Source organism: Symphalangus syndactylus, chromosome 13 (genome assembly GCF_028878055.3).
Source record: "Symphalangus syndactylus isolate Jambi chromosome 13, NHGRI_mSymSyn1-v2.1_pri, whole genome shotgun sequence".
Lineage (NCBI taxonomy): Eukaryota > Metazoa > Chordata > Mammalia > Primates > Hylobatidae > Symphalangus > Symphalangus syndactylus.
This window is the reverse complement of record NC_072435.2, coordinates 20,080,523-20,107,477: the sequence shown is the minus strand read 5'-3', so window position 1 is coordinate 20,107,477 and position 26,955 is coordinate 20,080,523. Positions and strand designations below refer to the sequence as shown.

The 26,955-nt window shown below is 55.2% G+C and overlaps 2 protein-coding genes and 2 long non-coding RNA genes across 10 annotated transcripts in view; 2 read left to right on the top strand and 2 right to left on the bottom strand.

Annotated features, from left to right (window-relative positions):
• Positions 1 to 178: 178 nt before the first annotated feature.
• SLC27A5 (solute carrier family 27 member 5) lies at positions 179 to 13,276 on the bottom strand. 2 transcript variants are annotated; one of them, XM_055239078.1, is made up of 10 exons: positions 12,554 to 13,276; positions 12,007 to 12,216; positions 11,120 to 11,278; positions 3,132 to 3,256; positions 2,345 to 2,539; positions 2,168 to 2,258; positions 1,343 to 1,541; positions 969 to 1,066; positions 631 to 761; positions 179 to 537 (listed from the first exon to the last, which is right to left on the bottom strand). In XM_055239078.1, the coding sequence occupies exons 1-10, from the start codon at positions 13,239 to 13,241 to the stop codon at positions 361 to 363; spliced, it is 2,073 nt and encodes a 690-aa protein (XP_055095053.1). In that variant the 5' UTR covers positions 13,242 to 13,276; the 3' UTR covers positions 179 to 360. The 2 variants fall into 2 exon arrangements, with proteins under 2 accessions (XP_055095053.1, XP_055095054.1); XM_055239079.1 differs by having other exon boundaries at positions 12,806 to 13,276.
• Positions 1,347 to 12,410, top strand: LOC134732238 (uncharacterized). The gene is made up of 2 exons (XR_010115201.1): positions 1,347 to 2,561; positions 11,057 to 12,410. It is a non-coding gene; the product is annotated as an uncharacterized lncRNA (long non-coding RNA).
• Positions 13,277 to 14,826: 1,550 nt separating the features above from the next.
• Positions 14,827 to 26,955, bottom strand: part of ZBTB45 (zinc finger and BTB domain containing 45) — a 29,442-nt gene continuing 17,313 nt past the window's right edge. Inside the window, exons 2-4 of one of the 6 annotated variants that reach the window (XM_063615256.1) lie at positions 20,974 to 21,299; positions 17,626 to 18,904; positions 14,827 to 15,558 (exon numbers count right to left, since the gene is read on the bottom strand). In XM_063615256.1, the coding sequence (XP_063471326.1) occupies positions 15,302 to 15,558; positions 17,626 to 18,904 (1,536 nt within the window). In that variant the 5' untranslated portion in view covers positions 20,974 to 21,299 and the 3' untranslated portion in view covers positions 14,827 to 15,301. Of the gene's footprint in view, positions 15,559 to 17,625; positions 18,905 to 20,488; positions 22,800 to 26,955 lie in introns of those variants that run through there. The other 5 variants (XM_063615255.1, XM_055239083.2, XM_055239084.2 and 2 more) reach the window with 5 other exon arrangements.
• On the top strand, positions 18,898 to 22,803 carry LOC134732229 (uncharacterized). The gene is made up of 2 exons (XR_010115179.1): positions 18,898 to 19,903; positions 20,230 to 22,803. It is a non-coding gene; the product is annotated as an uncharacterized lncRNA (long non-coding RNA).

Here is a 26,955-nt window from a genome sequence, read left to right as displayed (position 1 = left end):
GCTGCGAGGCTGGCCGGCTGCTCCCACACCCTTGGCCTTACACAGACACAGACACGGTCATCCCACAGGGATGGCTGAGGTTCTTGGCTGGGAGACAGGGAAGACCCTAAAGTAAGGTCTTCAGGGCACTAGCCCCTGCACTCCTCCATTGCTCCTTCATCCACGCAGACATACAGACTTCTGTGAACACATTTGAGTTTATTCTGCCACTGCTACAGGGCCCACTTTCATTTCCAACCCACTGAGGTTGAGGGTATGGCCAGGCTGGGATTCACGCAGGCCCAGGATGAAACGGACACCGAGTATGCTGGGGTGGGGATGGCTGGCTTTGATCCCTGCCCCAGTGGGTTGGCCAGGTGGTCAGAGCCTCCAGGTTCCCTCACACACAGCCTGGTACATTTCTGCCGTCAAGGGCCGGAAGGACTGGGCCCGGCTGTCCAGTACAAACAGAGGGTCAACCACGATCCCCACATTGAAGCCCTCACGCACCAACCGGGTCTTCATCAGTTTGAACGTGCTGGTGACCTCCACGGCGTCCTGCAGGGCAGTGACCATGGTCCCCTCACTGTGACATCCACCCGCCCCCCGGCTATGATCTTCCACCCACCCACCCGGTCACCCTGGGCTCACCTGGATGCGGATGAAATGGGGGGTAGCGTAGGCAGGGAGCCAAGCGCGAACATGCTGGTACAACTTCTGCCCGTCGAAAGTATGGCCGGGGGCTAGCTGCACAGCAGCCATGCCCACCTTACCCTCACACCCTAGAGAGCAGTCTGGTCACTCTCGGCTGACCCATCTCGACGGCCCATAGCTGACCCTCCAGCCTCGCCCAGCTCTGCTCACTGGCTGTGAGATCCAGCAAGTCTCTAAACCTCTCTGGGCCCTAGCACTTCCCCACCTGTAAAATCAGAATAACGACCCCTCCACCCACACAGCTGTTGGAAGTTTAAAATGAGAACCCTCCGCACCTGGCACGCACACGCCATACACGTTAACCTGTTGCAGGAAGTCCACCTGCGACAACACGCCCTCCACCTCGTGCGTGGACACGTTCTCGCCCTTCCATCTGCAGGGTTGGAGCCGGCGCTTGTGACCACGCCCCCGGGAAGGGGAGGCCCCGCCTCTTGCCCCCGCCCCGCCCCGCCCCTTTTGGGGATCAGGAAGCCCGGTCAGCCCCGCCCCCTCTAAAATCGAGAAGCCCCGCCTTCGCGTGGGAAGTCCTGACTCCAAGTTCCGCCCTCTTACGATAGGAAAGTCCCGCCTCTTCAGCCTGACTCCCTGTAGGATCTGAAAGCGTCCGTGGCCCCGCCCCAGCCCCGCCCCGAGAAACCCTGCCTCGGACCGGAAGGTGTCCCCGAGGCGGTCGCGGAAGTAGAGGAAGCCTTCGCGGTCCATGGCCAGTACGTCCCCGGTGTTGTAGTAAACGTCGCCCGATTGCCGTACGTTGCGCACCAGCTTCCGTTCCGACAGCTCTCGGGGGCCGCGGTAGCCCACGAAGGGTTGGTGGCTTAGCACCTTGGTCAGCAGCAGCCCCGGCTCCCCTGGGAGCAGGAGCAGGAACAAGAACCCCTGGAGCCCACCAGCCAAGCCCCCTGCTGGAGGTTTTCAACAACGGTGGACTCCATCACCCAGCACCCTGCCAAGGACAGACCCAAAGACACAGACAGGGAGATCCAGAGATGAGAGATTCAGAGACCCTGAGAGACTGCGACGAGCGGCACAGAAAATGAGAGAGAAGTATAGAGAAGGCGGTATCGGGGAGCCCATGAGAAGCAGGAACAGGATAACAAGGGATGGAAGACGGACAGACAAATGGCAGTGACCTTGCAAGGCCCTGGGAGAGGACACTAACAGAAGGTACAGGACAAGGGACCAATGGCTGGAATGCCGTCTTCCACAGAAAGCTCAAGAGAACAAATTAGATGGACACCCAGAGACCCAGTAAATCAGAGCAAGAGATCAAGGCAGGGGGATTGGACAGAGCCGAGAAGCTGAGGCAGAGGCCCCAGATGGTGGTAAGACAGGCCACTGGCTCAGGGTCCAGACGAAGGCTGCAGACCCCTCTGGTGAGCACCAACGTCAAGGTTTTGGGCAGCTCGTTCCAGCCAAGGAGAAGACTGAGGGTCGCCACCCCCGCCACCCAGGAAAGGCTCCTCAACCCCCATACCTAGCCCTACAGGGATGCAGAAGCCCTGATTGTCCCTCACAGGCTCTGCCGCCTCCATGTCGAACTGCACCAGCTCAAAGGGGGACAGCATCTGGGGTAGAGGGTGGGGTGTCGACATAGGTCCTGTGGGCTCACCCTCAGTCAGGGCAGCTGCACACCAGGCACCTGCACACTCACTCGAAGGAGGCAGCTCATCTTGCCCAGGGCCCCGCAGCGCCCCACGTAGTTGACTAAGCCCATGTTGCCTTCTGTGGAGCCGTAGACTTCCCAGATCCGAATAGGACCGAAGCGCTGCTGGAAGGTCTCCCACACATCAGCCCGGAGTCCATTGCCCATTGCCAGGCGGACTGTATGTGTCCGGTCCTCTGGTTGCTACAGGAATGTCCCCAGAAGGGTGAGGAGGAGGTGCTCTTGGGGCATGCCTTGGAACTTTTTTACCTAGAAGGGGTGTTATCCTGGGTCCTTGCCTTGGGAGTTACCTGGAAGGTGATGGGGGACCTCTACCTAAGGGATCTACCTGGGTTACTTAGATGAGAGTAGTTCCTGGAGTCTTTTAAATAGAGGGTTACCTGCAGGGGTGACCTGAGAGCTTTGCCTGGGGGACGTTACCAGAGGTGACTGGAGGCCTCATCTGGGGTCTCACCTAAGAGTAGTTACCTAGAACTTTAATTTAATGGAAATTTAATTTTAATTAATTAATTTTTAATGGAAATTCTCACGATAGGGGTAGGGGCTATTATCCCTGTTTTCCAAATGAGGACACTGAGGCTCAAGGTAACAGCTATCAAGGAAACCACTATTGGAAGCCTTGTCTGGAACTCATGATCTGGGGTTCTTGCATGAGGTGTTTTATCTGAGGGACTTGAGTTCAGTACTGAATCTTTACCTGAGATCTTTACCTGGGATATCATCTGGGATTTCATACTTGGGTGTTCACCATGGAGCCCTAATCGTAGAGCCTCACCTGGGGAGTGTTACACAAGTACCGCACGAGCTCGCCCACATACAGGATCACTGTCACGCCATGCTGCCGACAGTCATCCCAGAAGCAGGAAGTAGAGAACTTGGGGGCCAGAACACAAGTGGCTCCTGGGAGATGACAGGAGAGGGGGTTTCAGGTCATGCTTCCAAGTTGTTGTAAGAAGCTGCTTTTAGCACCTGTGTTCACCCACCCCCACACCCTGAAATACAGGACAATACTGAGTTCATCTTTGTGTCCTTGGCCCAGCCAGGACTGCTGTCACTAGAAGAGCATAGGCAGGCCTGGGTTCAAATCCTGTCTCCAGGATGCCTGGAAAGCTCCGTGCCTGTTATAAAGTGAGCAATGCTAAATAAGAGCTGTAAATATTAATTTTTTAATTTTTACTTTTGAGACAGAGTCTCACTCTGTTGCCCAGGCTGGAGTGCAGTGGTGCAATCTCCGCTCACTGCAACCTCTGCCTCCCGGGCTCAAGCGATTCTCTTGCCTCAGCCTTCTGAGTAGCTGGGATTACAGGGACCCGCCACCGCGGCTGGCTAATTTTTGTACTTTTTTTTAGTAGAGATGGGGTTTCACCATGTTGGCCAGGCTGGTCTTGACCTCCTGACCTTTCAGGTGATCCACGCGCCTCAGCCTCCAAAGTGCTGGGATTACAGGCATGAGCCACCACGCCCAGACACATTTTTAATTTTTATTTTTACTTGTCACTGACTCGAAGCTCAAATCACTCTTGATTACGATAAATGAATGCCCAGCTAAGCAGATGGGTGGGCAGGTGGATGGATATGGTGGATGGATGGAAAGATGAATGGATGGACAGTTAGAGTAGTGAGTGAGTGGATGGATGGGTGGACAGTTAGAGTAGTGAGTGAGTGGATGGATGGGTGGACAGTTAGAGTAGTGAGTGAGTGGATGGATGGGTGGACAGTTAGAGTAGTGAGTGAGTGGATGGATGGGTGGACAGTTAGAGTAGTGAGTGAGTGGATGGATGGGTGGACAGTTAGAGTAGTGAGTAGATGGATGGGTGGGTGGTGACATGCAGAGGCAGGGGGGTAGAAAGATGGATAGGTGGCCAGGCGAGGTAGCTCATGCCTGTAATCCCAGCACTTTGGGAGGCTGAGGTGGGCAGATCACGAGGTCAGGAGATCAAGACCATCCTGGCTAACATGGTGAAACCCTGTCTCTACTAAAAATACAAAAAATTAGCCGGGCATGGTGGTGGGCGCCTTTAGTCCCAGGTACTCGGGAGGCTGAGGCAGGAGAATGGCGTGAACCTGGGAGACGGAGCTTGCAGTGAGCCGAGATAGCGCCACTGCACTCCAGCCTGGGCGACAGAGCGAGACTCCGTCTCAAAAAAAAAAAAGAAAGAAAAAAAGAAAGATGGATAGGTGTAAGGATGGATACATGGGTGGGTGGATGAATGGATGAGTGAGGAAGTAGGTGAGTAGGTAGATGGGTGGGTTGGTGAATGTTTGTATGGATGTATTGATGTATGAACACATGGATTAATAAGATATAGGGGGCTGGGCATGGTGGCTCACGCCTGTTATCCCAACATTTTGGGAGGCTGAGGGGGGAGGATCACCTGAAAGATCAGGAGTTTGAGACCAGCCTAGCCAACATGGTGAAACCCCATCTCTACCAAAAAATGCAAAAATTAGCCAGACATGGTGGTGCACACCTGTAGTCCCAACTACTTGGGAGGCTGAGGTGGAAGAATCGCTTGAACCCAGGAGGGGGAGGCTGTAGTGAGCTGAGCTTACACCACTGCACTCCAGCCTGGGTGACAGAGTGAGACCCTGTCTCAAAAATAAAAGCAAAAAACTGAATCTAACAACACCTCTAGATAAAGTTTCCAATTTAACAAGAAATGCAGATGAAAGGGGAACAGAGACCTACAAGCAAATACAATGGGGAGACTGTTTAATTGTTAAAACAAAACAAAACAAAAAAACAGACAATTGGCTGGGCACAGTAGCTCACACCTGTAATCTCAGCACTTTGGGAGGCCAACGTGGTCAGATCACTTGAGGCCAGAAGTTCAAGACCAGACTGGCCAACAGGGCGAAACCCTGTCTTTACTAAAAATACAAAAAAATTAAGGCCGGGCGCGGTGGCTCACGCTTGTAATCCCAGCACTTAGGGAGGCCGAGGTGGGCGGATCACGAGGTCAGGAGATCGAGACCACGGTGAAACCCCATCTCTTCTAAAAATACAAAAAATTAGCCGGGCGTAGTGGTGGGCGCCTGTAGTCCCAGCTACTCGGAGAGGCTGAGGCAGGAGAATGGCGTGAACCCGGGAGGCGAAGCTTGCAGTGAGCCAAGATTGCGCCACTGCACTCCAGCCTGGGCGACAGAGCGAGACTCCGTCTCAAAAAAAAAAAAAAAAAAAAAATTAGCTGGGTATGGTGGTCCACACCTGTAATCACAGCTACTCAGGAGGATGAGGCATGAGAATCGTTTGAACCGGGGAGGCAGAGGTTGCAGTGAGCCAACCTCACATAACTGCACTCCAGCCTGGGTGACAAAGCAAGACTCTGTCTCTAAAAACAAAACCAAACCAAAACAGCCCATTGGAGAAATCTGAACATAGATGGACGTCATATGATATTAAGGGGTTACATCATATGATATTAATGTTGTTAGGTGTGATAATCACTTTGGTTACAGTTTCTTAAGTGCTTATATGTTAGAGATATGTACTGCAATATTTACAAGCATAAAGATACAGTGTCTAGGATTTGCTCTGATATATTCTAGAAAGAAATAGGGAAGTGGCTGGGCACGATGGCTCATGCCTGTAATCCCAGCACTTTGGGAGGCCGAGGCAGGTGGATCACCTGAGGTCAGGAGTTCGAGACCAGCCTGGCCATCATGGCAAAACCCTGTCTCTGCTAAAAATACAAAAGTTAGCTGGGTGTGGTGGCGCGTGCCTGTAATCCCAGCTATTCAGGAGGCTGAGGCAGAAAATTGATTGAACCCTGGGGGTGCGGAGGTTGCGGTGAGCCAAGATGGCGCCATTGCACTCCAGCCTGGGCGACAGAGCGAGACTGTCTCAAAAACAAACAAAACAGAAACAAGGAAGTACATATGAAATTAAACTGGCCCCAGGCGCGGTGGCTCACGCCTGTAATCCCAGCACTTTGGGAGGCTGAGGTGGGCGGATCCCCTGAGGTTGGGAGTTCGAGACAAGCCTGACCAACATGGAGAAACCCCGTCTCTACTAAAAACATAAAAAAAATTAGCCAGTCGTGAGGGCACATGCCTGTAATCCCAGCTACTTGGGAGGCTGAGGCAGGAGAATCGCTTGAACCCAGGAGGCAGAGGTTGCAGTGAGCTGAGATCGCGCCATTGCACTCCAGCCTGGGCAACAATAGTGAAACTCCAACTCAAAAAAAAAAAAAAAAATTGGCCGGGCACGGTAGTTCACACCTGTAATCCTAGCACTTTGGGAGGCCAAGGTGGGCAGATCACGAGGTCAGGAGTTCGAGACCAGCCTGGCCAACATGGTTAAACCCCGTCTCTACTAAAAATACAAAAGTTAGCCAGGCATGGTGGTGGGCGCCTGTAATAACAGCTACTAGGGAGGCTGAGGCAGGAGAATTGCTCACAAGTGCTCAGCACCATGCCTGGCTTTTTTTTTTTTTTTTTTTAACAGATGGACTCTCACTATGTTGCCCAGGCTGGTGATGAACTCCTGGGCTCAAGTGATCCTCCTGCCTTGGTACCCCAAAGTGCAGGGATTATAGGCATGAGGAACCACATCTGGACATGATAAAAAGTTTGAAAACAAAAAGAGGGCCGGGCGCGGTGGCTCACACTTGTAATCCCAGCACTTTGGGAGGCCGAGGCGGGCGGATCACGAGGTCAGGAGATCGAGACCACGGTGAAACCCCGTCTCTACTAAAAATACAAAAAAAATTAGCCAGGCATGGTGGCGGGCGCCTGTAGTCCCAGCTACTCGGAGAGGCTGAGGCAGGAGAATGGCGTGAACCTGGGAGGCGGAGCTTGCAGTGAGCGGAGATCGCGCCACTGCACTCCAGCCTGGGCGACAGAGCGAGACTCCGCCTCAAAAAAAAAAAACAAAAAGAGATCGGACGCAGTAGTTCACGTCTGTAATCCCAGCACTTTGGGAGGCTGAGGCAGGTGGATCACCTGTGGTCAGGAGTTCGAGACCAGCCTGGCCAACATGGTAAAACCCCATCTCTACTAAGAAAACAAACATTAGCCAGGTGTGGTGGCGCATGCCTGTAATCCCAGCTACTCAGGAGGCTCAGCCTCAGCAGAGAATTGCTTGAACCCGGGAGGCGGAGGTTGTGGTGATCTGAGATGGTGCCACTGCACTCCAGCCCGGGCGACAGAGCGAGACTCTGTCTCAAAAACAAACAAAAAAGAAACACAGAAGTACATGCAAATTAAACTGGCAACATGTTAACAATTATTGATGCTGGGTGAAGATACATGAGATGTCATCAAACTATTTTCACTTTTTTTTTTTTTGCAAGGGAGTTTCACTCTTTTTGCAACCCCTGCCTCCCAGGTTCAAGTGATTCTCCTGCCTCAGCCTCTCGAGTAGCTGGAAATACAGGCTCGCATCACCACGCCCAGCTAATTTTTTTTTTTTGAGACGGAGTCTTGCTCTGTCGCCCAGGCTGGAGTGCAGTGGCGCAATCTCGGCTCACTGCAAGCTCCGCCTCCCGGGTTCATGCCATTCTCCTGCCTCAGCCTCTCCGAGTAGCTGGGACTACAGGCACCCGCCACCACGCCCGGCTAATTTTTTGTATTTTTAGTAGAGACGGGGTTTCACCGTGGTCTCGATCTCCTGACCTCGTGATCCGCCCGCCTCAGCCTCCCAAAGTGGTGGGATTACAAGCGTGAGCCACCGCGCCCAGCCAAAGCCCAGCTAATTTTGTATTTTCAGTACAGACAGGGTTTTACCATGTTGGCCAGGCTGTTCTCGAACTCCTGACTTCAGGTGATCCACTGGCCTCAGCTTCCCAAAGTGCTGGGATTACAGGCGTGAGCCACCATGACCAGCTAATTTTTCTATTTTAAGTAGAGACAGATTTCACTATGTTGACCAGGCTTGTCTCGAACTCCTGAGCTCAGGTGATCCACCCACCTCATCCTCCCAAAGTGCTAGGATTACAGGCGTGAACCACCGGGCACGGCCTAAACTTTTCATAATTAAAAAAAAAAAAAAAATTTGGCCAGGCGCGGTGGCTCATGCCTGTAATCCCAGCACTTTGGGAGACTGAGGTGGGTGGATCACGAGGTCAGGTGTTGGAGACCAGCCTGGCCAACATGGTGAGACCCCATCTATACTAAAAATTCAAAAATTAGCCTGGCATGGTGTTGGGCACCTGTAATAACAGCTACTCGGGATGCTGAGGCAGGAGAATCGCTCACAAGTGCTCACCACTGTTGCGGGAAGTCAGGGACCCCTAACAGAGGGACCAGCTGGAGCCATCGCAGAGGAACATAAAACTGTGAAAATATCATGGACATTTATCACTTCCCAAATAATACTCTTATAATTTCTTACGCTTGTCTTACTTTAATCTCTTAATCCTGTTATCTTCATAAGCTGAGGATGTAGGTCACCTCAGGACCCTGTGATAATTGTGTTAACTGTACGAATTGATTGTAAAACATGTGTTTGAACAATGTGAAATCAGCGCACCTTGAAAAAGAACAGAATAAGAGCGATTTTAGGGAACAAGGGAAGACAGCCCTAAGGTCTGACTGCCTGTGGGGTTGGGCAAAAACAGCCATATTTTTCTTCTTGCAGAGAGCCTATAAATGGATGTGCAAGTAGGAGAGATATCGCTAAATTCTTTTCCTAGCAAGGAATATTAACATTAAGACCCTGGGAAAGGAATGCATTCCTGGGGGAGGTCTATAAACAGCTGCTCTGGGAATGTCTGTCCTATGCAGTTGAGATAAGGACTGAGATGCGCCCTGGTCTCCTGCAGTACCCTCAGGCTTACTAGGCTGGGGAAAAACCCCGCCCTGGTAAATTTGAGGTCAGACTGGTTCTCTGCTCTCGAACCCTGTTTTCTGTTGTTTAAGATGTTTATCAAGACAATATGTGCACCGCTGAACATAGACCCTTATCAGTTCTGCTTTTGCCCTTTGCCTTGTGATCTTTGTTGGACCCTGATCAGTAGTTCTGTTTTTTGCCCTTTGAAGCCTGTGATCTTTGTACCTACTCCCTGTTCTTGCAGCCCGTCCCCTTTTGAAATCCTTAATAAAATTTGCTGGCTTTGAGGCTCAGGTGGGCATCATGGTCCTACCGATATGTGATGTCACCCCCGGAGGCCCAGCTGTAAAATTCCTCTCTTTGTACTCTTTCTCTTTATTTCTCAGCTGGCTGATGCTTATGGAAAATAGAAAGAACCTACATTGAGGCTGGGAATGGTGGCTCACGCCTGTAATCCCAGCACTTTGGGAGGCCGAGGCAGGTGGATCACGAGGTCAGGAGATTGAGACCATCCTGGCTAAATGTGAAACCCCATCTCTACTAAAAATACAAAAACTTAGCCGGGCGTGGTGGAGGGCGCCTGTAGTCCCAGCTACTTGGGAGGCTGAGGCAGGAGAATGGCATGAACCTGGGAGGCGGAGCTTGCAGTGAGCCGAGATGGCGCCACTGCACTCCAGCCTGGGCAACAGAGCAAGACTCCATCTCAAAAAAAAAAAAAAAAAAAAAAAAACTACTTTGAAATATTCGGGGCAGGTTCCCCCGATACCACCATGCCTGGCTTTTAAAAATTTTTTTTTAACAGATGGCCTCTCACTATGTTGCCTACACTGGTGTTGAACTCCTGGGCTCAAGTGATCCTCCTGCCTTTGCACCCAAAGTGCAGGGATTATAGGCATGAGCAACCACACCTGGCCATGATAAAAGTTGGAAAACACAAAAAGGCCAGGTGTGGTGGCTCACACCTGTAATCTCAGCGCTTTGGGAGGCAAAAGCGGGCAGATCACAAGGTCAGGAGTTTGAGACCAGCCCGACCAACATGGTGAAACCTTGTCTCTAGTAAAAATACAAAAATTAGCTGGGCGTGTTGGTGCGTGCCTGTAATCCCAGCTACTCAGGAGGCTGAGGCAGGAGAATCGCTTGAACCCAGAAGGTGGAGGTTGCAGTGAGCCAAGATCGTGCCACTGCACTCCAGCCTGGGTGACAGAGCGAGACTCTGTCTCAAAAAAAAAAAAAAAAAAAGAGAGAGAGAAAAATAGCCAGGCGCAGTGGCTCACACCTGTAATCTCAGCACTTTGGGAGGCCAAGGCAGGTGGATCACGAGGTCAGGGGTTCAAGACCAGCCTGGCCAAGATGGTGAAATCCCATCTGTACTAAAAGTACAAAATTTAGCCAGGCATGGTGGTGGGCGCCTGTAATCCCAGTTACTCGGGAGGCTGAGGCAGGAGAACTGCTTGAACCCAGGAGGCAGAGGTTGCAGTGAGCCAAGATCATGCCACTGCACTCCAGCCTGGGCGACAAAGCAAGACTCTGTCTCGAAAAAAAAATAAAAAATTAAAATTAAAATTAAAAAAAGAGAAAACAAAAAGAACAAGCTATGGAGAGGTCCCTGTCTAGATTCTGAATCAAGAGTCCAGAGAGACAGCCCTGTGGAGTGCTTGGGAGCATTCCTACTCCAGCTGCCCTTGGGGCCATGTCACAAATCTGGGCCAGCATCCCCATCATCTCCTGAGGACCACACCTTCCTTGCATGCCTGTGACCATCACTCATATCAGGTCTTGTCACCTCCTGACCAAAGCACGGCCATTAGGGACTGTGTGGGTGTCCAAGCTTCTGTCCATGTGGCCCTGGTACTCACTGGTGGGTGTCCCTTCTCAAAAGTGAGAACACAGGGTGCTGGGTAACCTATGGTGTCTTTTTGCCTTGACAGCCCCACCCTGACACTTACTCCAGTGGTCCTGTAGATTGGAGGGATCCTCAGAAGTGGGCTTACCGAGATCTAAGCAGCCGAGGATCCCAACGACAAGTCCCATCACGTGGTACAGAGGCAGGACCGTGTAAAGCACATCATCAGCTGTGGCCCCAGATAAGGACAGCATCTTGCTCATCTGCAGTACCCGCTCATGCGTGAGGATGGCTGGCTTCGGGAGGCCTTGGGATGAAGGCATGGCAAGGGCAGGGTGGTGACATGATAGCACAGAGAGGAGCCTGACCAGAGGGACAGATCTCCAACAGCCAGGCCTACATTGGGGTTTGAGGCTCTCAGACAACAGTCAAGTATAGGGATTTGTGGTTGGGTTCACAGGCTGAATTTGGACTGAGTGTAATATGTCAAGATCAAAGGTTTCAGTGGCTGTTTACTGGACACAGGAAGAATTCCGGCATTGACCTCTCAAATTACACTAGGGGTCAGAGTTCAGGCCAAATGTCAAAATCAAGTCTGGGAGCAGTGGCTCACGCCTGTAATCCCAGCATTTTGGGAGGCTGAGTTGGGCAGATTACCTGAGGTCAGGGGTTAGAGACCAGCCTGGCCAACTTGGGGAAACCCTGTCTCTACCAAAAATACAAAAATTAGCCAGGCATGGTGGTGTGTGCCTGTAATCCCAGCTACTCAGGAGGCTGAGGCAAGAGAATTGCTTGAATCCAGGAGGTGGAGGTTGCAGTGAGCCGAGATTGCACCACTGCACTCCAGCCTAGGTGACAGAGCGAGACTCTGTCTCAAAAAAAAAAAAAAAAAAAACAGCCAAACAAACAAAAAACAAATGTCAAAATCAGAGGGTAAAGTGGTTTCAGAGGTCAACACTGAGGCACAAGTCAAGTGTGGCGTCAGGTCAGCCTGAGAGTTCAGAGGCTGGTGCTAGGGCTAATGGGCACCCTCACCAGTGGTCCCCGAGGTATAGATGAAGAGGGCAGGGCTTCTCCATGTGATCCCAGCACGCAGGTCAGCAGGCACTGGGTGGGAGGGTGCCGCATCCAGGGCAGCCCCCAGAGCCCCCACCCCTGGTGTAGGGGAGGTATGGCTGAGGTAGAAGCAGCGGATGTTCTCAGCCTGCAGCTTGGGAAGGATCTCCTCCAGGCTCTCCCGGAGGTCTGCAGAGATGGGTCAGAGGAGAAACAGAGGCAAGGCTCACCTTTGAGGTTGCGAGGTGGGATCTGAGACCCACAGATGCAGGCAGAGGAGCAGCTAGTAGAGAAAAGCATCCATGTTGTTTGGTAAAGAATCCCACCGTTAGTATTTTTGGTCAAATTGTGGGAAAATTAAACTCTGGTGGCCTGAGAACTACTTTCCGCTCATAAGTCTTGATTATAATTGCCTGTGAAAGTAGGCAGGTGGGGACCAAGGGCCTCTGCCAGTCCCACCAGGACCCCTGTCCTACAGTCCCTGCCCTTGCCCCCTTCCATTCTCCACTGGCTCCAAGACCCTCACCTGGGTCCACCACCAGCACTCGGGCTCCAGAGCTCAGCACAGACTGCACCAGGGGCATCCCCCGGCCATGCGGGTTGATCCAGGCTGTTGGGCAGCCCAGCTTGGCCAGCCCCAGCCACATACACAGGGCTGGAACGGCCTGGGAAGCCAGCACCAGGAGGGCAGTAGGCTCCCCGGCACACAGGCTCGCAGGGCCACCCAGCTCAGCCTTCAGGGCCCATGCCGCCTGGCAGGCCCGGGCATCCAGCTCACCAAAGGTGACTGAGCCAGCCCCAGGCCCTGTCCACACCAAGAGTGCCCTGCCAGGCTGCGCTCGTGCTCGCCGCTCGAAGGCATCTACAAAGGTGTCAGGCGGCTGCCGGCTCAAGCATCCCCTAATCTTCAGGCCCAGGTGGAGGATCTTGGCCAAGAAGATCACATCAGCCGGCAGCCAGCGTAATCCTGGGGGCGGCCGTGCTGGCAGGAGGGTTAGTGCCAAGGCCGCCGCTGCCAGGCTCAGCCCATGGGGCACCCAGGGGCTGAGCCAGGGCCGTGCCAACATGGCCAGCCCAAGTAGCACGCAACATGTGGGATCCCCCAGGAGCCAGCGCAGGGTCAAGGCCATAGCCACAGGCCACACTGGCTGCCCCAGGCCCCAGAGCAGGAGCAGCAGCAGCAGCAGCAAGGCCAACCGTCGCCTGACACCCATGGTACCAGCTCCTCCCTAGGAGCAGCAGCTGTGGAATGTTCAGGCTCACCTCTGGCCCCTCAGAGTAGCCCAATGGCTCCTCCCCAGGGGTGGTGGCCCTGGAATTCCTGACAGTGGCTGGTCCTTTCCCCAGGACTTTGCCCCCAGCCCTTCTCCTCTACATGTTTGTTTGCTCTGCCTGGTCTTGTGTGTGGGTCCAGCCCCTCTCTGCCTGGCACTAACCCTTTCCATCACTGGCCTCTGGGTTCCCAGGTCTCTGCCCCTTGGGCACCACCACTAGCCTCCTTCCTTCTGTCCTGCTTGCCCCATCCACCCTCCAGGGCTGGCATCTAACTCCCTTGCCTCCCCTCCCATCCCTGCTGTGTACCAGACACTCAGAGCACAGAAATCCCTGCCTTTGGGAACACTCCAATCAGGCCAAACAGAAAAGCAACAGGACAGCAAGGTGGACCTCACTGGGAGGTCCTCCTGTGACACCCACGTAAACCCTGAGGAGAGGGGCTCAGCCAGGCTAAGCCCCTTGTCCCATGATCCAAGGAATCGTAGCCTCCTGCCAGGCGCACAGCAAGTGCTCAGTAAATACAGGAACACTTGCATCACCTGGATTCAAACCCAGTTCTGCCCCCGACCCATGTGCTTGCTCTGACTCTCTGCTCCACCTCTGGCTTTGATGACGATGGAGTCCTGGGGTTCAGGAGATTGAAGTCAGCCCATGATGCACACAGTTGGATCATCAAAGCCCTGGCCTCTCACCTTGAGGAGGCAGTCTCAGAAGGTGAACCCAGAGGGGCTGCCATTGGCCTACGAGCCTGGCAGGTCAGGCTGGGGTAAGGCCTGAGGCCTGAGGCCACACCCCACTCCACCAGCTCCAAATCCTTACGGCAGGGCACCTAGGCTAGGAGCCACTATTGTGCTGAAAAGGAGAGGGGCAAAGAGTGGCTGCTCTCTCCGCTGGATGCAGGGGCCTGGGACACTGGCTGGCCACTAGGGGTGGTGTCCCCAACCGCCCAGCAGTCAGCCCCAGGATCCCACCCCTCACTGTTTCCTGCCCCCAACACAGCCATCGGAGCCCTCCTTGAACTTTGCCCCCAGCACCAAGGGCAGATATATGGGGGCTCATATACCCTCAGTGCAACCTGGCCCCAAAGATCCCCCTGGGCTCCCCACAAGTAAGGTGCTCAGCCACCTACGTCAGGGTCGCGGAGAGGAAGTCTTAAGTCCAAAAGGCCCTTAGAGCATCGCTGGAAGATCTATGGGAGGGGCCTCAAAGGTCGTGGACAGCAGCAACCAGGAGTCTGATGGGGCTTTCATGTGGCTTCCCTCTCGGAGACCCACCTCAGATGTGGCCTGCCTATCCTACTCCCCAGAAGACTGAGGGATCCAAGAGAACCAAGTGCCGGTTATATATGCAGCCCACCTTAGCCCCCACAGAATAGAGGTCCTACATGACAAAGTGGACCATCCTGCTCCTGCCCAGGACAGCCTGTGGGCTGCATGGATGCCACCCAAGAACAGGGACGCTGAGCCCTGACACCCACAGCTTGTCTATGAGGGCAAGGCACGCACTGAGCCAGGTGCTCACAGCTTCGTGGTTTAGGCCCCATGGCCTACAGTCCTTTATTAGAGAGTCCCGAGGCCCAGCCCCCGTATATGATGGGTCCACTTGAGTCTCCTTAGGCGCCCCATGAGGCAATAATAGCTTGGGTAGGGAGCTAGGGACCTTGCCCAGCCTGACCCTGGGGCAGGCGAGCGGCCCCCCAGCCCCCACCCCCACCCCAGGAGAGGGCGGGGTGAGAACCGGAGTCAAATCTTGGGCCGGGTCCAAGCGCCTGAGCGCCCGGTTTACGCAGGAAATGGTCTAGTTCTCAGAAGTGGTCTAACCAGCCCCAGCCCGGCACCACCTGGAGGGTTCCAGTACATGGAGGAGAGGAGTAAGGCGGACTTAGGCCCTGGTATGGAGAAAGGGTGAAGGGAGAGAGGGGACCTGCGCTCAGGAGGGAGCGTGGTCTAGTGGCGGGAACCACGGGTCCCGCAGCGGGCGTGGCCACGGCCCAGTCCCATCAGGGCGCAGGGTGCGCGGCCAGGTGGCGCTCCAGCAGCGCGCGGTGCGAGAAGACCTTGCCGCAGGCGGGGCAGGGCGCGCGCTCGGGCCGGTGAGTGCGCATGTGCACGTTGAGCGAGCTCTTCTGCGTGAAGCGCTTGGCGCAGACGGCGCACTGGAAGGCGCGCACGCCGGTGTGCGTGACCATGTGTTTGAGCAGGTAGTCGCGTAGAGAGAAGGATCGCCAGCACACGGCGCACTGGTGCGGCTTCTCCCCTGCGGACGACAGGGCGGGCCGCGAACGCAAGTCAGACTCTACAGCTCCCCGCCCCCACCCCACCCCCACCCTGGGCGCCTGGACCTAGCAGGGGCTCCCCTCCCCTCCCGAACCACCACCCCGGGATCCCTTGCCTATCAGGGAACACTCCTCTCACTATGGGATCTTCCTGCCCAGCAGGGACACCCCCTCCTCTCCAGGACCTCCCTTCACATTGGGACTTTCCTGCCCAACAGGGACCCTCATACACTGTGAGGTACCTCTCTCCCATCCCTTCCTGGCAGGGACCCCCTTTCTGTTATCCTGGGATACCACTGTCTGACAGGGCACCCCTAAATCCGGCAAGCACCCTGTCTGCAGGGAACCCAGCCTGTCTGGAACATCTGTTGCCCATCTGGACTGCCCACTGGGATCTCCCTCTACCCTCAGGGACCCTCCCCCTCAACCCCTACCCACCCGGCACAGGGAGACACTCGGACCTGGCCCCCTCGCCCATGCCCATAGAGTCTCCTAAACTCAGTCTGACAAGGCCAGTGCCCTTTCATAAGGAGGGACCTGGGCACATCTGCCACCTTCCTGCAGGAACCCCCAGTTGCCCAGAACCCCTGCCCACTGGCCACTATAACGTCCTTGGTGTGATAGAGAGAGCTCCTCATTCTGGGTTAGGGGAGGGGAGGCAGGCTGAGTCCCCCCCTAGATTCATCAGGTGTTAACAAAATGCCTATCTCAGCCAGGCGTGGTGACTCACACCTGTAATCCCAGCACTTTGGAAGGCCAAGGCGGGCAGATCGCTTGAGGCAGGAGTTCGAGACCAGACTGACCAACATGGCGAAACCCCATCTCTACTAAAAATACAAAAAATTAGCCGGGTGTGGTGGTGCATGCCTGTAATCCCAGCTACTTGGGAGGCTGAGGCACAAGAATCACTTGAACCCAGGAGGCAGAGGTTGCAGTGAGCCGAGATCACACCACTGCACTCCAGCCTGGGCAACAGAGTGAGACTCAGTCTCAAAAAAAAAAGCCTGTCTCACTGGCAGGGGACTGAAAGGCAGTGCCTGCCAGAGGGTACCCCAGACTAATCAGGCCCAGGCATCTGGCTCAGATCACACTTCACACAGCCAGCACTACCTTGGGGCCTCTGGCAGTTCCCTGGCGACTAATCACCCAACTCCCTTATTCCCAGGCCCCTGGCTTCTCCCAGGGCAGCCAGAGGTGACTTTAAACTGACATCTCAGTCACTCCCCAGCTTAGAACACCATGGCTTCCCCACCACTCACAGTCAAATCCCAAGTTCCAGCCCCTGCAGAAACCCCCCTCACTATCACTGTGGCCTTCCAGCCAGATTTTTGCTTTTTCTGACAATGCTCAGCAGGCTTCTGCTTTCCATTCCTTTGTCCTCCATCTCAGCCCCCAGGGAGCACCATCCTCCCACTCTTTACCTCTCCTGCAGCACTGCAGAGCCGCCTCCCTGACACAGCCAAGGTCTGAGGGAACCTCCCCACAGCTTTTCGGGGTCCTCTGCAGCTGTGGAGTCCCCACACTGTACCTGTTTTCCTACTCCTGCCCCAGTCTCAGGAGTTCCTGGTGCCTTCATCCCACCACCTCTGAGGGCTTTCTACCCCTGGGCCTGTAAACCCATCCTCCCTTGCTGCCAGCCCATCCCTTGGGCTGGCACTTGGGACTGCTGGAAACCAGAGAGACACAGAAGCCTCCCAGGAGCATAGTTTCCCAACCTGCCAGGACCCCCTGCCAAGGCTCCGTCCCCATCACGTGCATCCTAGGCTGCTCAAGGTTCCACCATCACCCTTCCAAAGGCCAGGACAGGCTCCTGCTTCCCAACCCAGCCTCAGGATCCCCCTCCACAGAAGCCAGTGCCTGCTGCTCCACAGAGCGGGGCTTTCTCCTCCCCCACATACCTTGCACTTGGGGGAAGGCTCAGTTTCCAGGCCCCCTGCTACCCAAAAGTAACAGAACAGTGCCAGTGCCCTGTAACTAGTGCTCAATGCCCCCTCAGGTTTAACTCTCCAATGAGAGATTGCTCCCTCTCCTCTCCCGCCCTGGCTCACCCGAGTGGATGAACATGTGCTTGGTGTAGTTTTTCCGGGAGCTGAACGTCTTGCGACAGTGGCTGCACTCATAGGTAGGTGGCTCAGCACCTGGGGTGCGAGCAGGGGTGCCTGAGGGGGCCGTGGTGGGAGCAGCAGAGGGAGCTGGGGCCTCCCCCAGCTGGGTACTGGGGGCTGCCTCGGGCTGGAGTGTGGGGTAGAAGGCGGGTGGGGGCGCAGGGGCTGGCCCCGATGGTGCTGAAGGGGGTGGTGCGGGTGGCCCAGGGGCACCCAAGTGAAAGGGGAAGAGTGCAACGGGCGGCCCTGTGGTCTTCACACCAGGCGGGCGGGGTCCAGACAGTATGCCATCAGGCTGGACAGGGGTCTCAGTGGGACAGCCTTCGGGGACAGCGCCATCCTCGTCATGCCAAGTGGATACATAGCTGTCTGGAAATACGTCCTCAGCTGCCCCAGCTCCCCGAAGAAAATCCCTCCCAGCACCACTGTAGTCAGCGAGGCCAGTGGGTGCAGGGGGCTCCTCGCACGCGCTGTCAGCAGCAGCAGTGAGGAAGCCGGCAGCACAGTCTGGGAAGGAAGGAGGTGCCTGGCCCTCGCCTGGGCCGCCACCTTCGCCGTCCTCACCATCGGTCTCATCGTCACTTTCCTCGTCATCCTCGTCACCTCGGTCGTCAGGGGCTGCGGACAGTGAGGGGTCAGCATCAGGCCCCTCAGCCTTGGCAGGTGTTGGGGGCGCAGGCAGCTGCAAACGCGCGGGCTGGCGCTGCTTACGGCTGTGTGCAGCACCGGGGTGCCCCGGGGGACGTGCAGCCAGCAGGTGGCGCAGGCGGTGACGCAGCTGCGCAGGTGCGAGTGGCGGGGGCACAGGGGTGGGCAGAGGGGCTGGCGCAGAGGTGCCCGGGGCTCGAGCGCGGGCGATAATCTGCGTGCATTCGTCGATAACTGTCTGTATGCGAAGCACCGACGCGGCCGTGAGCACCTGCAGAGCTTCACCCTGCGCCACAACGAGCGAACCGCTGTACAGGAACTCGACCAGCTGTCGCACCGTTTGTGCGGGCACCACCGGAGGTACACGGATCTCAGAGTGGCCCAGCAGCAGCTTGTCTTGAAAGAAGGGCGAGCCGGCCGCCAGCACGCAGCGGTGGGCACGCAGCGAAGCTTCACGAATGCGCACAGTCACATCACAGAAGTGCCCCCCCAGCCTCTGCCCATTGAGGGTCTCAAGCAGAGATCGTGAGAAGTTCTGCAGGTGTATGTGGTGCACAGCCTCTGCAGCCGCCATCTGCACAGAACAAGAGGAGGGCAGGGAGAGGTCAACTGAGGACCCCCATCTGTCCCAACGTCCCTGTCACCTCACCCCTTGTTGCAAGACAGGGCTCAAGAGTGCACCACACTCCAAGGCGCGCTAACCCATCCTTCCCCAGCTGCCCTTCACAGTCCCCATTCCCAACACAGGACACTCCAGCACTCCCTCCTCCCCCCACCTCAGACCCGGCCAGGCGGTCAACAGCCCCCCATTAACACTGCAAACCCTAGCACACCCCTAGGAGAGGGTGTTGGCCTCGCTCACTGCCCCAAAAAAGGTTCAGGCCTTGGCCTACTCTTGTTGACTCACCCACCCCACCCCAACTCCAATAACCCTAAGCCTCCCCATGTGCCCCTCCAAGAGGGCAGCCCTGTGTGTAGAAGAGGCCAGGGACCCCCATCCCAACTGGCTAACCTGCCTCACCCTGAGCAGACCTTGCTCTCTACCCTGCTAGCTTCCACTCCTCCTCCACCCCTGCTGGCAGCTCCTTTTGGTTTCCTTTAGCCACATCCCCCCAGTATGACACCCTGTGCATAGGCAGGATTGCTGCCTCTGAACCAGGTCACCCTAACTAGTATATACAGAGGCTTTCGCAGGAGTGGGATGGCATGACTTGCTTCCTGGGCAGAGTGGTTCTGGGTGTGCCTAGTCACTAAGGGCTGAGGGTAAAAGGTTGGGCATTACCTTGGGAGATGCCCCAGGGAAACCAGTACATGGTCCCTGGCAGCCCCTAGCATAGCAAGCAGGGAGGTGGCTCCCGCAGCCCCAGCTTCTTGCCATCTCGATGGGGACTGTGGGGCCCAGGGTGTGGGTGTGGCACAGAGGGGAAGTGTGGAATGAGCAGGGGTGTGTGACTGGATAGGTGCGCATGGAGCAAGCGGGGACACGGCCCAACATCAGACACCAGAAAGGGGAGGGGTAGTCCCCAGAGGACCCTGGAATCTGAGGAGTTCTGCTACTCCATCCATCAAGCAGGTAAACCGTGATCCTTCGGCCTGTTTCCCCTTCTTTCAAACAAGGGATGAGATACTCGGCTCATCCCGCACCCAGACTGCACACACCTCCAGTCTAAGGGAGGAGGGTAGGAGCTCTGGGCTCTGACATCCGTATAGGCTCCACCAGCCTGTCTCTCCCTTGGAGTCACAAAGCCCCAGAGTGGGCTCGGCTTGATGCTACCCCTACACCCTCGGGCTCTACTGGGGTCTCAAGATTCAACCCCTCCGGCTCCTTATGCCCAACCCGCCGTCCCTTTGCTCAGCCAGACGCCTCCGTTTCTTGCATGCCCCATATCTGACCCTCAGACCACTTCGAGCACCTCCACTGCCCCGTTCCCGCTGTCCTGGACGGATGAAGAAACCTGGCTGGTGTCTCCGCGCCCCTCGCCTCCCCTTCTGTTCCCCACACGGCAGCCAGAGGGAGCTTTTCCAGACTACAGATCCGGATACACCACCCCGCTGCCCGGCCCCGTTCTGAGCCTTCTGTGCAATGCCTCAAAAAAGCCAGGCCTGTGCCCGCGCAAAGGCTAACTCAGCAAGCAGCACCCGCCCCATCTGTATTCACCTAGCACCTGAAAGGCTTGTAATCTGTGTCCGGCCGACGGGGACGGAAACTTGCGCATCAACCCGAGAGACCTTCCCTTCCCTTCCCGCCCCGCCCCGCCCCGCGGCGGGCTCCATTCCTCAGTCCCGACGCCGCAAGGCCGGCCTGGACACTTCAGAACAAAGGCCTGCCCTCGAGACCCGGCGCCCAGGCCAGCTTCCCAGGTCCGGCGCCGCACACTCCCGCCACGCCTTCGCCGCGCCGTGTACTTTACCCCGAGCGCGTTCTCCCATACTCTGCTCCATTGCCCGCGCCCTACCCTACGCCCAAAGCACCCCTCTGACCCGCCGCGGCCACCCCGCACTCTGGCCCGCGCCGTACCCCGGTCATGCAGCGCCCCCTCGCGTTCGCAGCGTGCGCTTCTAGCGGAGCGCAGGTGCCCCTCCCCTGGCACGTCCCAGCCTCCTCGCCCGCCCTGCGGCAGGGGGATGCCCATTCGACCCCACCTCCGACTCCTGTTCAGGCACCAGGATCTGCCGTGGCCGCCGCCTCCTCACCGACTACAAGGCCGCACTTCCGGGCCGTTACGCCGCCGGAACGGAAGCCTGCGGTCGCGGCGGCGCAGGGGAAACCCTAGGCCGAAGCACGTTTCCGGTATTTTTATGGCGATCAGCTCCCGCCAGTCCGCACTCCGGCTCTCCTGTTAGTCGGAACCAAAGTCGAAGAGGCTAGGGCTGCCGCGTCGCGAGGACTCTCCGGACAGCAGCACTCTTCCGGCGTCGCCCCGGAGATCAGGGGTGTGGCGGACCTGCGCGATCAATCCGCAGACGCCCTGTAATGCAGAATGGGAAGGCAGTTCCCGGCCCAAGTCCCCAACCTGTTCTGGCCAGTTTAAACCCCACTGCGAACCGGGGAAGTGGCCTTATTCCTGTGACACGGGTGAGACCTGAAGTAGGTCTCGGTCCCTGGCCGCCAGGAGGCGCAGGCAAGCTACCACTACTGCAGACGCTCCAGGCCCGCCCGCTGTGGGTGGGATTGGGGAGAGGACCGCATCTCGGCCTTGGCACCTTCTACTACAACGCAGACAGGAACAGACAACTGCCTCACCCTGCTCTGGGCCTCCCCTGAGCTAGACCCTGTGAGATTCTGGGACATTGCAAGTCAATCTGGTATGGGGGACAGAATTCTGAAAATGGCCCCCTCCAAGATTCCGTGCCCAAATCCCCAGAACCTGTAAATATTATTATCTCACCTATGAATAGTTACACTACATGGTGAAAGGGTTTTTGCAGACATAATTAAGGTTACTCATTAGCTGATCTTAAAATAGGATATGATTCTGGATTATTTTGGTAGGTCCAAGGTATCATAAGGCTCCTTAAAGGGAGAAGAGGAAGGTGGAGAAACTTGAAGTAGGAAAAGGGTTCCAGAGGCTTTGAAGGTAGAGAGGTCCATGAGAGGGAATGCAACAGGACAGGTGTCATGCTGAGAATCTGAGAAGAGCTGCAACAACAGCCAGCAAGAAAACAGACCTCATGGCCCGGCGCAGTGGCTCACGCCTGTAATCCCAGCACTTTGGGAGGCCGAGGCGGGTGGATCACGAGGTCAGGAGATCGAGACCATTCTGGCTAACACAGTGAAACCTCATCTCTACTAAAAATACAGAAAATTAGCCAGGCGTTGTGGTGGGCGCCTGTAGTCCCAGCTACTCGGGAGGCTGAGGCAGGAGACTGGCATGAACCCGGGAGGCGGAGCTTGAAGTGAGCTGAGATCGCGCCACTGCACTCCAGCCTGGGCGACAGAACGAGACTTCATCTCAAAAAAAAAAAAAAAGACCGGGCGCGGTGGCTCACGCCTGTAATCCCAACACTTTGGGAGGCCGAGGCGGGCGGATCACGAGGTCAGGAGATCGAGACCATCCTGGCTAACACGGTGAAACCCCGTCTCTACTAAAAATACAAAAAATAATTGGCCGAGCGCAGTGGCGGGCGCCTGTAGTCCCAGTTACTCAGGAGGCTGAGGCAGGAGAATGGCGTGAACCCGGGAGGCGGAGCTTGCAGTGAGCCAAGATAGCGCCACTGCAGTCCGGCCTGGGCTTTTTTTTTTGACACTCCGTCTCAAAAAAAGAAAAGAAAACAGACCTCAGCCCTAGAAGTGCGTGGAGTTAGATTCTGTCCACAACCTGAATGAGCTTGGAAGTAAATTTTTCCCCAGAGCCTCCAGATAGCAGCTCAGTCCATACCACACCTTGATTTTAGCCTTTATGAGACCCACAGAAGACCTACTTGGGCTTCTGACCTATGGAATGGTGAGCTAATAAATGGATATTGTTTTAACCTATGGAGTTTCTGGTGATTTGTTATAGTAACGATAGAAAACAAATACATCTGGTGAGACCCAGGGCCTCCACACAGTGAGAGTCCAGTAAATGCCACTATTTGTTTCCCATCTGATGAACCCATTCCTCACATTTCCCTCACTGAAAGCTTTATTTCTGTGCCTTCCCAGCTTTTACCAGGCCCCTTCGTGATCTCATTCCTCAGGGAGCAGTTCTCACTTCCCCTATCCCAGAGGACAGAGGGACTCGGGAGTGAAAGAGGGAACCAACTGTCCAAACGCATGACTAGAACAAAGCCTCCAGAAGACAGACAAGGTCAGGATGCCTGTCCTTCACCCAGGACAGCTACTGGGTGCTTGTGTTGTAGATGTGGTATTTGGAGGTCAGGGGGAGGAAGATATGTGCCAGGTGGGAAACCTCATCAAAACACAAGTCTAGGCTGGGCGCAGTGGCTCACACCTATAATCCCAGCACTTTGGGAGGCTGAGGCAGGTAGATCACCTGATGTCAGGAGTTTGAGACCAGCCTGGCCAACATGGTGAAACCCCGTCTCTACTTTTTTTTTTTTTTTCTGAGACAAAGTCTCGCTCTTGTTCCCCAGGCTGGAGCGCAATGGCACGATCTTGGCTCACTGCAGCCTCCGCCTCACAGGTTCAAGCGATTCTCCTACCTCAGCCTCCTGAGTAGCTGGGATTACAGGCGCCTACCACCATGCCCCGCTAATTTTTGTATTTTTAGTAGAGACAGGGTTTAGCCATGTTCGCCAGGCTGGTCTCAAACTCCTGACCTCAGGTGATCCCCCCGCCTCAGCCTCCTAAAGTGCTGGGATTACAGGCATGAGCCACTGTGCCTGGCCCGTCTCTACTAAAAATACAAAAAATTAGCTGGGCGTGGTGGCAGGCGCCCATAATCCGAGCTACTTGGGAGGTGGAGGCAGGAGAATCTCTTGAACCCGGGAGGCAGAGGTTATAGTGAGCTGAGATCGTACCATTGCACTCCAGCCTGGGCAACAAGAGTGAAAATCCGTCTCAAAACAAAACAACAACAAAAAACACACAAATCTAATAACCTGACATCATCGTCTTTGTTCAGACTCAAACGATGGCCTGCTGGACCCACTGGGTCTGCTTTCACTGGGTTGAGTTTTGGGAAGAGCATAAGGGTAGGTGGGAAAGCGTGCATGAGGCCTCTGAGGAGGGAGGACGGCCCTCCCTTGGGCAAGACAAATGAGTGAACCTTTGGCTGAGTGGCAGGATTGCAGCGTGTTGAGCGGGGGAAGCCATGTCCCATTAGCCCTATTAGCCTGTTTAAGGGGCTGGAGGGAAGACAGTGCACCTAGTGGGGTGGCAAACTCAGGAGTCCTAGCAGGAAACAATAGCTGCCCTGACAGCAGTGAAGGGCAAAAAGGGACAGATTCAGGGTAGGAAGGAGAGGACACGGGTGGCTTTAGAGAAAGTCTCAGCCACAAGGGATGGGGCCTGGAGGATTAGGGCAAGATAGGGGTGGAAGACACTGCCCAAGGGCTAGGATGAACACAGGAAGGAGAAAACCAAACCCTGACCTCTCTCAAGCAGCCAAGGGAGGTGAGAGCTGCAGCCTCAAGGGTTATTTTCCTTTTCTCTCTAAAGATCTTTTCACAAGGCTGGGCATGGTGGCGTCTGTAGTCTCATAATTTCAGCACTTTGGGAGGCTTAGGCAGGTGGATCACCTGAGGTCAGGAGTTCGAAACCACCCTGGCCAACATGGTGAAATCCTGTCTCTACTAAAAATACAAAAATTGGGGCCAGGCGCGGTGGCTCACGCTTGTAATCCCAGCACTTTGGGAGGCCGAGGCGGGTGGATCACGAGGTGAGGAGATTGAGACCATGGTGAAACCCTGTCTCTACTAAAAAAATACAAAAAATTAGCCGGGCGTGGTGGCGGGTACCTGTAGTCCCAGCTACTCGGAGAGGCTGAGGCAGGAGAATGGCGGGAACCCGGGAGGCGGAGCTTGCAGTGAGCTGAGATTGTGCCACTGCACTCCAGCCTGGGCGACAGAGCGAGACTCCGTCTCAAAAAAAAAAAAAAAAAATTGGCCGAGCGCAGTGGCTCATGCCTGTAATCCCAGCACTTTGGGAGGCCGAGACAGGTGGATCACCTGAGGTCAGGAGTTTGAGACCAGCCTGGCCAATATGGTGAAACCCCATCTCTAGCTGGGCATGGTGGCGGGCACCTGTAATCCCAACTACTCTGGAGGCTGAGGCAGGAGAATAGCTTGAACCCGGGAGGCAGAGGTTGCAGTGAGCCGAAATCGTGTCATTGCCCTCCAGCCTGGGTGACAAGAGCAAGACTCCATCTTTAAAAAATATATATATATACAAAAATTAGCTGGGCGTGGTGGCGGGTGCCTGTAGTCCCAGCTACTTGGGAGGCTAAAGCAGGAGAATTCCTTGAACCCAGGAGGTGGGGGTTGCAGTGACCCGAGATCACGCCACTGCACTCCAGCCTGGGAGACTCTGTCTCAAAAAAAAAAAAAAAAAAAGGGCTCAGCGCAGTGGCTCATGCCCGTAATCTCAGGACTTTGGAAGGCTGGGGTGGGCAGATCACCTGAGATCAGGAGTTCCAGCCTAGTCAACATGGCAAAACCCTGTCTCCACTAAAAGTACAAAAATTAGCCAGGCATGGTGGTGGGCGCCTGTAATCCCAGCTACTAGGGAGGCTGAGGCAGGAGAATAGCTTGAACCCGGGAGGCGGATGTTGCAGTGAGCCGAGATTACGCCACTGCACTTCAGCCTGGGCGACAAGAGCAAGACTCCATCTCAAAATAATAATAATAATAATAATAATAATAATAAAAATAATGTGTATATATATGTGTGTGTGTGTTCATATATGTATGTGTGTGTGTGTGTATATGAACCCAAAGACCTTATCACTGGTTGTGGGGGCATTTCAAGGAATAAATGTGTACCTGAGAACACAGGTTTGACAAGCTAGGGAGAAGGGCAATGTGGCCTGCAAATATTAAAAACTCCAGGCTAGGCCGGGCGCAGTGGCTCACGCCTGTTAATCCCAGCACTTTGGGAGGCTGAGGTGGGTGGATCACGAGGTCAGGAGATCAAAACCATCCTGGCTAACATGGTGAAACCCCATCTGTACTAAAAATACAAAAAATTAGCCAGGCGTGGTGGCGGGCGCCTGTAGTCCCAGCTACTCAGGAGGCTGAGGCAGGAGAATGGCGGGAACCTGGGAGGTGGAGCTTGCAGTGAGCTGAGATTGCGCCACTGCACTCCAGCCTGGGCGACAGAGCGAGACTCCGTCTCAAAAAACAAAACAAAACAAAACAAAACAAAACAACTCTACGATAAGCCCAAGGCCTGAGATGGGAAATGGTGGCCATTGAGGGAAGACTCTCTGAGAGCACAATGACCACAGATGTGAAAGGAGCAGAAGAAATTGAGCTCCAGGGTGATTGGGCCTCTTCAGCTGGCTAAGGCAGGGCCCCTCTGACAGCATGGGTCAGAGAACAGACAGCTCCCACCAAGGAGTCTTCCAGAACCTCTCGGCTGTGCCTGATTCCATCTCAGTCAGGATCCCAACCTCCCTCCACCCTCCATCACTTCCTGGCCAGCCTTTCATCCAGGCTCCCCCTCTGTGGCAGTCACACTCAAGTCCTTGTGTCCACAAACCCGGCCCCATCCTAGTGGGTTTGGGTTGTGCCAGGTGTGGAATACAGGTCCCATGATCCATGCACAGTGGTTGTGGGGGCATTTCAAGTACTAAATGAATATACCCAGGAGCAGGCACTAAGCATATACCTGCAGAAATGCTTCCTGGTTTAAGGCAGATAGGAGTGGAGGCTGAGGGGTGGTTCCTGGCAAGGCAAATAGCAGCAGTGAAGACTTGAGCCCTTCCGATGGGACAGAGAAGACATGGGAGCCCTGTGAGGTGGGAAGGGGCAATGGCAGGATCCCCTGTATACTCCAGAAAGTCCTTTGAGGCTGCAGCTTAGAGAGAAGCTGGAGGGAGGCCCAGCCCCAGGCCCTGGTGGAGCCAGGAAGGTGGTAGAAGAAATGGGTGGGACCAGGAAAGTTGCGGTTGTGATTTACCAGAAAAGTAACAGCATCCATACAGGTACTGAGGGCTGTCAACAAAGGCGGGTGGGGGCAAG

What these genes read in the sequence shown, in the direction of transcription:
- SLC27A5 (XM_055239078.1), bottom strand. Translation starts at nt 13,241, where the DNA reads ATGGGTGTCAGGCGACGGTTGGCCTTGCTGCTGCTGCTGCTGCTCCTG. An exon ending in AGATGAGCTGCCTCCTTCGA is followed by an intron (nt 2,259 to 2,344) that starts GTGAGTGTGCAG and finishes CCTCTACCCCAG; the next exon opens with ATGCTGTCCCCCTTTGAGCT. An exon ending in CGCCTCGGGGACACCTTCCG is followed by an intron (nt 1,067 to 1,342) that starts GTCCGAGGCAGG and finishes CCAACCCTGCAG; the next exon opens with ATGGAAGGGCGAGAACGTGT.